Raw genomic sequence first — 11,258 nt, 5'->3', positions numbered from 1 at the left:
TCAAAGGTGAGTTTTTCAAAAAAAAAACGTTCGCCATTAATTTGCTTGGCTTCACTAAAATAATAATTATGTCACCCCCCTGGTTATAATGATGCCACGACGACTACCTCAACAAAATGAATAAACTCCTTTAAAAATTCTCATCAAGTTCAAAAGACAAAAAATGCTTTACTTCTCAAAATGATATTTTATTTCACTAACTAATATACATTTCTGTGGGCTTTTACAAAGATTTACATATATCACTTTTGTATGTAAATAATTAAGACCTTTTTGCTAAACTTTTTTTTGCAATCTTTTTCTCGACAAAAAATATAAACCTATTAAAAAAATATATAAGAATTGAGAAAAATTAGACAATCACAAAAAATTTCTAAAAAAAAAATAAACATGCTGACAAAAGGCACATCCCAGTTTTCTACTTAAGTATATAGTGGGTTCTGTTGCGGTAGAAAAGAAAGGAAAAATCGATCAAGGATTTTTCACAGTTCTAAGTACCATTGGCTCCAATATGAAAAAAATATTGGATTTTAGTTTCATTTTTTTCCATTTAAGCAAATCGCCACACTCTGTGCAGAGACAGAAAGTGCTCAAGTTGTGAAGGTTTTGGGTGTTCATCCGGGCATTTTAATAATACTACAAAAAAACATCCTGCTGGGAATGTTTCATCTCCCGGAAATCCACCAATTTGAGGGATTTCTTTTTTCTTGGGGAGGTGTGTTATCACGCATTTGTTTGATGTGATCTTTCGTAGTTCTTTCGGGCTACCTCCAGAAGTTGATCGTATGTTCCTTTGCCTGTCTCACGGAGCATACCTTCGAAGATCCCAGATCCACTGATGCCCGTGAGAAGCTCGTATGGTGGGGCAAATTCAACAGCCCTTCCGGCATCCATCACGAGAACACGATCGGAATCCATGACAGTGTTGAGCCGATGGGCAATTGTGAGAACTGTGCAGTCAGCAAACATCTGCCTGATTGTAGCTTGAATGAGATTATCCGTCTGTGGATCAACATTGGCTGTTGCTTCATCCATTACGAGGATTTTATTCTCACGCAAAAGTGCCCTTGCAAGGCAAACCAGTTGTCTCTGACCCACACTAAAGTTGCTTCCACCCTCGGAGATTTTGCTCTGCAATCCCGATGGGAGATCCGTAATAACTGCCTTTAGTTTCACATCATCCAGTGCCTTCCACAGCTTCTCATCTGGGTACTCATCGAAGGGATCGAGATTGTAGCGCATAGATCCGGAGAAGAGGACTGGTTCTTGCGGAATTATTGAGATTTTCTTCCGCAAATCATGCAAGCCCATTGACCCTGTATCCCTCGCATCAATAATAATGCTCCCCTCGTTGTAGGACAGCCGGAATAGAGCATTGATGAGCGAAGACTTTCCTGCACCCGTTCTCCCCACAATACCAATCTTTTCGCGTGGCTTTATCTCAAATTCCAATTCCTTGAGCACTCTATCGGCATCCTTTGTGGGGAAGTAGCGAAGTGAGAGACGATCGAAAGTCACTTTACCTTCCTCCGGCCAACTTGGTGGTGGTTTCTTGTCCCCAATTGCCTCCAATTGCCCTTCGGGATCGACCGTCTGGTACTCCACAACTCTCTCCACAGCAGTCATGGTGTTCTCCAACTCAGCTGACTGCCTCATACCCCACTGAACCATTCCCGTCATCCCGATTGCTTGTGTAATGGCAAGACCAACATTGCCACCAAAAGCATCCCCCATTAGGAAGAAACTCAGCGTCACAATGGCAATGTAGATGACACAGAAGACATCCAACCAGAAGCCAAAGGCACGACTTGTCGAGATGAATACATAGAATGCCGAACTATTGAGATCCTGTAGACTATCAAACTCCTTCACGAGAACCCGTTGTGTTTTAAAGGCACGAATGGTTGAAAGGCCCGTAAGGGAGGCTCCCAAGTGGGAATAAATAGGTGATCGAGCTGTAAATAAATTAGATTTATTAAGAAAAGAAAATAAAAAAACGTATTCATTTCCTTACTTGTAGCTTCAATTCTCTTCACAGATCTCGATGTTATTAGGTAGAAATCACGCAGGAAGTAGAAGATAATACCAATTATCACGGTTGGTATGAGGAGCCAATAATTCACAACGGCCACGACAACAATTATACCCGCCAATGAGAGAAAAATCTGCAAAAAAGGAAAATTTTTTATTAGTTAAAGAAACAATTTATTTCAAAATGATTCTCTATTGGTTTTAATTAATGAGTTTATAAATTCTTTCAGTTACTGCTATCGAATTCTCCTATTGTTCTAGGTAGATAGGCATTGAGCATAACTCATTTTGTGAACAAAATATTATCAAAAGGCAGAACAATTGGTGGCAGCGGTGGGATCAATCAACGTCAACTGACGAGGAATGTATGAATTAGTTGTCTAAATTAATGAAAACATCGAAGAAACTCCAGTTTCCAAGAATAGACAAAGTGTCTGAGAACACGGAAGAGATCTAGCAACTAGCTGATGTTCAGCTCAAACCCCCAAAAAAATCCACCACCATAAAACATAAGATAGATCCGAAATAGCTTAACTTAAATACTATCTTGGTGGGTCAATGGAATGATCCCCAGAGCTCTCAACGTGGAAATACAAGTTATTAATCAGTTGGAGACAAAAATGAAAGCCCGGAGCAGCAATTTGAAGCCATTCAAAATTTCACAACAATATGAAAAGGTATTTAAAGCATTTAATTGACATAATCGGCATATCTCCAAGTCTATAATGTGCAATGAAGTTAAAACTGATAAGAGTTTTTGAAAATATACTACATGAGCTTTATTGTTGAGAGTTTAATCAACTTATCGCATTGTTTGTGTAAAAATATTTGCGCATTATTGAGATATTAAAAGGTGCCCTGAATTCTACGTCTAGTCGGAATAGAATCAAAATATTTGCACTCTATTCTAGGCAGCAAAAGAGAAGAAAATTTTGCACTCACCTGAATAACATCAATCATAACAGTTGGAAGGAATTCATCAACTTGTCCCATATCCTTGGAGAATCTGTTGAGAATCCTCCCAGATGGGTTTGTATTGAAGAAGTACATACTGGCCTTGGTGACACCGGTGTACATGGCATTGTGGAGAACTTTTGCAGCTCTCACGGCTAAATTGAAGAATATGAAGCTTCTGGATAGGGTGATAACCACCGTGGCTATGGTGAGAGCTGTAAAAATATAAATATCCACGTGGTTGTTGTAATCTTCGGCTCCGACATATTTAAGTATCTTTGCGAAGAAATCCGTTCCATTGGATTCTGTTGCATTCACGGACGCATCACCAGGTAGACTGGCATCAACAAATGAATCATTTGCATTGTCCCTGGTCATGGCCAGGAGAACTTCAACATTGCGCTGTTCCTCCTTATTCACCCAATACGTGAGGAAGTAATCACCCGCTGAGGCACACAGTTGTGCTGTGACACAGAAGAGCATCATCCAGTAGAAGGCACAGAAGCCTCCGCTTGCTTGGAAATACTTCTTGTACATGCCAAAGCCAACAGAGCCCTCTTTCCGGCCCTCCTCTGTCTGCATTGGGGTGTCGTGCGTTTGATCCAGAGACTCCAGGCTTGTCTCACTTATTCTCCGTTGGTAAGTCTTGCTCCCACTTCGACTACGACTATCCTCATTCTCATCACTTTTGCCCTCTTCCTTCGATTCACGCAGCATCTTGGCGAAATCCAAACCAGATTCCTTCAAACTCTCATACGTTCCAACATCCTGAATACGCCCCTTGTCCAGGATGACAATTTGATCTGCATGCTGTAGGTACTGTAGCTGATGGGTGACGAGGATGACAATTTTACCACGAAGGAAATTCCTCATGCACTGATCAAATAAATGCCTTCCAACGTGTGTATCTACTGCACTCAGCGGATCATCGAGAAGATAAATTGCTGCCTGCCTGTAGACAGCTCTTGCCAAACTTATTCGTGCTTTCTGTCCACCCGAAAGCGACTGTCCACGTTCACCGACAATGGTTTTGTCTCCATTGGCAAAGAGTGAGAAGTCCTTCTCGAGGGCACATCGTTTAACCACCTCGCGGTACCTCTTCTTCTCCATGGGCTGCCCAAAGAGAATATTCTGACGAATGGATCCAGAGAAGAGCCATGGCTCCTGTGAGGCGTAAGACAGTACGCCATTGATATCAATTTGCCCCGAAGTAGCTGGTAGTTCACCCAAAATTGCCTGAATTAAACTCGATTTTCCCGCACCAACTGGCCCAATAATTGCCACCAATGTTGCCGGTTTAATTTGCAAACTTACATCGTGTAGGGTATTGTCCATCACAAGAGGATCCCATTTCGCCATGAGGGACTTTATTGTGATCCCCACGGGATTCAAATTCCCATTCATCAGTGCTGGCTTTTCATCCGTGTAGGTTGTTGCTTCCGTGAGAGATTCATGGGAATCAATGTACTTTATATCATCCGATCCTTTAGTTATTGTCGACTGCGTACTATTGGGCACCTTCTCGTACTCATTGAATGTCGAATCATTCGATGCATCCGCCGTGAATTCTTCACGCCCAATGTCTGTTTCATTGTACAGCATGTACTTCTGAATACGTTTTATCGAGACGAGTGTTTCGGCTAATTGTGCAATACCCTGAGGGAAGAAGATTGTCATTGTTTGCCGCAGGATGTTGTAGTAGGATGTGATGACGAAGGCTTTCTCCGCTGTTACCACATTCCCAAGAAGTGCAAATGCAACGAGGCTGATAAAAACTGATACGCGTGTGGAGAAAATGATGAAGGACAGGAGGATTCCTCTGATGTACGACACATATCTGATGACTTTGAGTTCTTTTCTGCAAAAGATAAAATAGAATTTAATTATTATTTAATGATTTTTGGACGATTTTCTATGTTACGAAAGGGCAATGAAAGACACTAAAAAAAACTTTCAGATATGAATCTGGAAAAAATCATTTTTTCAGCAATTCAGTCAGCGGATCAAGCTTAATTGATTTAAGTACCGGAAGCGAATTGATAAATTCTATTTTCTCCAATTTACAAAATTTCCTCCGCATGAATAATTCTCATCAGGGACGTATTATTTTGAAAAGTTTTAAATGATTTTTAAGTTTAATGAAATTGACTTAAATTTGATTTATATTATCGAAATTTTCCACAAAAAGCTCTTTTTTAATTTATTTTTAACATGAAAGTCATGAAAATGAATTCTCTTGACTTGATAACGGAAATCTGAACTTATAGGAAGCTCAGGAGATACCCAAACAGCCTCTGGCTACGCCACTGATTCTCATAATCACAAATTAGCTTCAGTTTTCATTTTACCAATCATAAAAAAACGTGTCGCAAAAAGCATTACAAACAGTTTTATGGCCCCGTAAAGGTAGATAAACTACTTCAATAGCCTATAAAATGCAGACCAAAATGACTTTGCGTTTTTTACTTTACAAACTTATGGTCATTAACAAGGTTAGCTGTAGAATCAGATACTTTGTCTTACCAGACAAAAAGGTAAAAAAAAAAGCCTTTGTTTGAGGAAAAATTAACATCTTGGTGATTGAGCTGATGAAGTAAGATTAAGAAAGAAATTTAACATTACAAATAAAAAATATAATTTTAATTTAAGAGCTTGACGATTGAGTTGAGGAAAAAAGTTTGTAATCAGTTCCGTTTATGTAGGTAAGTACTTGAATTTTCTTTTATAAAGAAAATTAAGATTGCACAAAAAAAAAGAGCAATCACCTTAGGAGATTTACCTTTTTAAGATCTTAAAAAAACTGAATTTCAGATACGAATACATGTTTTTTTTTTTGAATATTTAGTCGGAATATTATTCTGGCGTGGCTAAGTTAGATGAGAATCTTTTGTTAACAATAATTGCTTGTATGAGTCGCAATAGAGGTTCATAGAATTGCCCATCTAATAAAACAATGTTGTTTAATAAGAGAGAAAAAAACGAAATGGAAAAAAGATCATAACTCAGTTGTAGATTCGTTAATTTGATGAATGAACGACGAATCATGTAAGAAAATTAAATATTAGAAAGAAAAACTCACATTCTAGCTTTTTCCACAAGTTTCCCAAATGGCTTCTCCCATGCGTACATCTTGATCACTTGAATTCCTTGGATAATTTCATTCATCAGCCGGACACGTTCATCCGTTCTGAGGGCCGTCTTGAGACGCAGCACTGATGTTTTCTTGCCCAAATATGCCTGAAGTGGGATGAAGAGGAGTAGAAAAATGACACCAAAGACAGCTGAAACGCCAACTTCTCTGTACATCAGGTAGGTCACAACGAGCGTCTCTAGGGGTCCCACCCAGAGGTAGTGCAGGAAGATGATTGACAAATCAAGACGTCCAACATCATTTGATAGCAAATTCACCACTTGCCCCACCGTTGTGTCACCCAGGGCGTTCTTGCTCAAGCGTAGTGCCTTCCGGTAGATCATGCTACACATGGAGACACGCAATTTCATGCCTTCGTGCAAATTGCTGAGCATAAAGGAGTGCATAAAGAGAACTGTGAGTGCACTGCACAGTACCACAGCTCCAGCATAGAGGTATGCATCTCGAATAACACCATCACCCGATGAGTAGTAGGCAATTAATCCACCCAGAAAGAGTGGCTGGGAAACCCTGAAATCAAATAAAGAACAGAATAATTGTCATTCTATGTACCTCTCCCACAATATTCACGATAAATACATTTTTCCCGATTAAGAGGAAAACATAAAAGTCCCATCAATCATGAACAGAGAAGATTCCATTTAAATGAACTTGATTAGGTACCTACTTCTAATGTAAATGTTTCTTTGAAAACATAATATGGGTATACCCCCACAATGAAAATGATTTTGTATGTATGTTTCATTCAATTGCAAAATGAATTAGTTGCACAACACCAGAATCAACAAGTTAATTTTCTCTCAATTGATTCATTTGAGCATTATGTATATTCCCAAATTGGAATTCAATGCGAAGCTCCCAACAAATTAATCATGCAGTGACTTTTTTTTTATTTTAAAGTCATTTCTTTTTTTTTCTTCTTCTACATTTAAAGTAGTTACGTTTTATTCAATTTACTGAAGTGTGCTATGTAGTTTCCGAGAAAAAGTGGAGCCTGAATCCTACATCATCATCATCATCATCAATAATATAATGTTTTAAGAAGAGAAAGAGAAAGCATAAATTTACAAAGCTCATATGACTATATATGATTAAGAAAGAATTTATTTGTGAATAAGAAACTTACTTGAGAAGAAATTCAATTGCAACGAGAAATAGACCAAGAAGAAGAATTTTCCATCCAAATACAGCGAGAACAGCTCTCAGAAGACTAGGCTTCTTTCCCATTTCCTTTTTAAGTGCAAGCTCACGTTCCCACGCTTTGCACATCTTATTGCCAAGATAGTCAGACTTGTGACACTTAAGAGCCTCATAGATGTCATCTTCTCCTAATTCCTGTTTGCGTCCTTTGAAAAATATCGGTAACACCCACCTGGAAATGGAGTAAAAATAATAATGTTAATGAAATAAAAAGCTCTCGTCCACCATGTCATTTGAGCAAATAATCTCCCACAGCTGCGGAGTAATTGTTAAATATTTACTTAAGTTGAGACAATGAAATTTTCTTCATTAAAACTGATAAAACTCTTCAACGATAGTACTACACAATATACTCACCAAAAGACAAGGTATGAGAAGAAGTTAGCCTTTTCGCGTGGATTTGCCGGCTTTTTGCTCTCAGATAGAGCCTCCATTGTTTCCTATCAAAATACTGGGAAAGACAAAAAGAAAAAAACAAATTATTATGAGTAAAATATGAGTAAAAAAAGCACCATAATGTTCTTGACGAAAATGGTCCTTCAATGAGGAAAACCTAATAAACATGGCCCGCAATTAATTAGGCTAAATTCTAAGTAAATATTTACAATGTTATACACATATATAGGTACCCTGCGACGTAGTAAGATGATTTTTTATATGGTCAGTCATCAAATTTCATCAATGGGAGACCTATTTAAAGACCTTACGCTACCTGTCCGTGCATTATTTATGATTCCATTTTTGTGATTCAATTCAAGCAAATTGACGAATAAAAAATAAAAATCGAATCAATATGAAAAGAAAACAATCAAATACCGAAGATGAGAGTTCTTTTTACTGGATAAAGTAAGTTAATTTAGAGAAAATTTTATTAAAAAAATTGCTGATTCTTTTTTAAAAATTTTTATCAGCTAAATTCCTAATAATTCTTTTAAGCAGTCCTTGATAAAGCTTTCATATCATTGTTAGATTAAAAAAAATCTGCAGCTATTTTTTTATTAATTGAGCTAATGTTTTGTAGGACGAAGCCTTGATAGTTCCTGGCCACTTTATGATCATAAAAAAAAACATTCTAATGTCCTCATAGGATTATGAAGGACGAAATCGAAAAATTTCAATGTCTGGGTAACCCATAAAAAAAATTTTTTTTTCATTCCGCCTTCGAAGATCCTTACGGTCCTTTAAGGAATATTCACTCCATTCAGGATGTTAAGAACTTTTCTTATAATACTGAGATCATTGTTAGCCATTTTCATTGTTTCACAGTTGTATATTTAATTGTAATATCTGTTCTATCATCAAATGAATTGTGATGGAATAATTCTTTATTAAAAATGAGAATTATCCTTTTTCAGGAATCATAAAATATCATAATTTCTGATCAGGCATCCTCCAAAATGAAAGTAAAAAATGATTTAAAAAAATTAGAAAACGCGTGATCGGAACTAACCGAGCAACAGCAGATTCTTTCATATAATGATCATTCCAAGTTTAGGTGTGATTTTCGGCCTACCTTCCTTTAAATACACAAAAGCCCTTTTATACAAAAGCAACTAAAGCTTAAACGTTCAACAAAACCCTAAAAGAAACCAATAAGGTTCCATATCAAATTAAAAGAACTAAAATATAATTTCTAAATTGCAGAAATTCAAAAGTATTTTATACTTTACAAGCTAAAAAAAATTCAACACAGCTAAATACGTTTCGCAACGATATACAAAACACTCACGCGGAGAAATTAAGGGGAATTGTGCAATAATCAAGCATTGTGATTTATTCCGAGACCATACGCCGGCAACACTCATTTTGCTTAGTTCACACGATTGACTAATTAAATTGTCCAAAAGATAAAATTATCAGCACGGCGTGGGCGACAAACTTGTTAAATTTAGTGGATTATCGAATTGTTGGATGAAGTATGGGTAAATTGTTAACAACCAATTAGAGATAATGGGTCGTCGTGTTTCCTCTGTGCGCGACGAATTTTTGTGTAAAATCATCGTGAATTGCTTGAAATTGTATTTGCGTGAAAAACTCATTGGAGGGAAATAATGATGTGCGATCTTGATTGTTGAGATTGCGATTGATTTTATATGGGCAAAATGCTTAAATTGATAACGTTGGTCAATGTGGAGTGAAAGAAAAAGAGGTCGGGAGGCTTTTCACGCGCAATTACGAAATTAAACGTTGCCTTGCAGATAGTACAAAAAAATTTCTCTAACTTGACAAATAAATAAAATCTGATAAGAGAGCTTTTTTTTGATGATTTTCCTTAAATATTTTTTTCACTATATCTACGAATAACTGGGCTAACGGTGTGAACATTTTTGATTTCATAATCTCCCCGTCAAACACACACAGATTCAACCTTAACCCCCGGTGCCCCCAAAAAAATCCATCCGAATGTGGGATAATTGGACTTACCAGCCTCACTATTTAGAATAGCTTCACAGGGATTTAATCACTAAGGCACACACTATCGCCCACACTTCTTCTGCCCAATTCTATCAAACACTATGCATTTTATTTGGGACAATGGGGGATCTTTTTGTGTGGAGAAATCACACACTGCGACCACCTCGCTTGCACTGTACTCCTCAATTGCGTGCGACAACTTCTGTCATCGACTGACACTGTTAGCGAGCAGCGGAGAATATTTTCTTGCACTATGTGCCGTGGTGGGGGACCAACGTTTGGTTACGAGAATATCTAGAATTTCAGCACCATGAAATTTTCATGAAATCAATGAAATGTAATCGCTGCTCTTCAAATTCGTGCGAAAAGATTTTAATAAAATTTTAAAATTAATTAATCATTGAGCATTTGAACAAATAAACATTTGGAATTAAGGAAAATTGCTTTTATATTTGACATGGATAAACCTAGAAAACTATTCAGTCTCTACTTTTTAATTAAAAAGATAATAAATGATTAAAGATGATTATGAAGATTGGGATTACTAAACTATACTAAAACGGCTGTTACATTCGAATTAGCAGCTTTTGACAATTTGTTCCTATAATTTCACCGTTCTACATTTCTATTCTAACGTTTGACGTTTATTCTTTCGTTTCGCATTCCTTTTTTAACGTTAGACGTTTATTCTAACATTTAATATTTCTTTCCTAACGATTAGAGTTTATTTTCTAACGTTTGACGTTACATTTTAACTTTTTTTTCTAACGTTTGGAGATTTTTCTAATGTTTGTTGTTTATTTTCATGCTGTATGTTTTCTATAGGGGAGGGCGGGGCTAATAAAGTCACTTAAGGGTTTGGAAAAAGCTTAAAATATCATATTTCCTAGCTAGATAGAACAAAATGATATGAGAAAGAGTTGTAGGGCAAGAAATATCCTAAAGAAATGAGCTATACATTTTGCTTTATCTGTTTGGGAAATATGATATTTTGAGCTTTTTCTAAACCCTTAAGTGACTTTTTTAACCCCGCTCTCCCCTAAAGATCGAAAATATTTTTCTTATACATATTTTTAAAATATTATTTAAGCCTGAAAATATTCCCTTAAGACTTATTAAATAAAACCGGAATTGCCTGAGCTTTTAGGATGCTTAGATTGCCAAAATATCCATCCTATCTTAACCATTGTTATTTGAGATCGAATTAAGATTAAAGAGCAAAAATTCTACGTCGTTGTTTAATTTTTGTTCTCTGTTTCAACAACTTTCAACTGAAAGTTATGAATGAATCGAATCGAATCGAAAACGTCGTGATCACATCTGAGAATATTTATTATTATTTTTCCATAAAATAAAATAGAGGGCCAATAAAATATGCAATGAATTGAAGCAAAATATTTTTTTATACCCCGAACAAGGCTTTGTCCTTTCTAATCCATTCTGGCGCAGAGTAAAGAAATCCTAATTGATCCTCAGAAGATCCAAAGTCTGTACAAATCAATAAATT

General features: G+C 36.6%; 1 protein-coding gene across 1 annotated transcript; it reads right to left on the bottom strand.

The window, feature by feature from the left end:
* Positions 1-164: 164 nt before the first annotated feature.
* LOC129796958 (probable multidrug resistance-associated protein lethal(2)03659) lies at positions 165-9,966 on the bottom strand. The gene is made up of 7 exons (XM_055839116.1): positions 9,761-9,966; positions 7,694-7,787; positions 7,263-7,508; positions 6,065-6,646; positions 2,974-4,843; positions 2,015-2,165; positions 165-1,955 (listed from the first exon to the last, which is right to left on the bottom strand). Exons 2-7 carry the CDS (start codon positions 7,768-7,770, stop codon positions 724-726), a joined length of 4,158 nt encoding a protein of 1,385 aa, XP_055695091.1. The 5' UTR covers positions 7,771-7,787; positions 9,761-9,966; the 3' UTR covers positions 165-723.
* Positions 9,967-11,258: the final 1,292 nt, after the last annotated feature.

This window comes from Lutzomyia longipalpis, chromosome 1 (genome assembly GCF_024334085.1).
Source record: "Lutzomyia longipalpis isolate SR_M1_2022 chromosome 1, ASM2433408v1".
NCBI classification, from domain to species: Eukaryota; Metazoa; Arthropoda; class Insecta; order Diptera; family Psychodidae; genus Lutzomyia; species Lutzomyia longipalpis.
The sequence above is the reverse complement of the archived record's forward strand: the minus strand, read 5'-3'. Positions and strand labels throughout refer to the sequence as shown.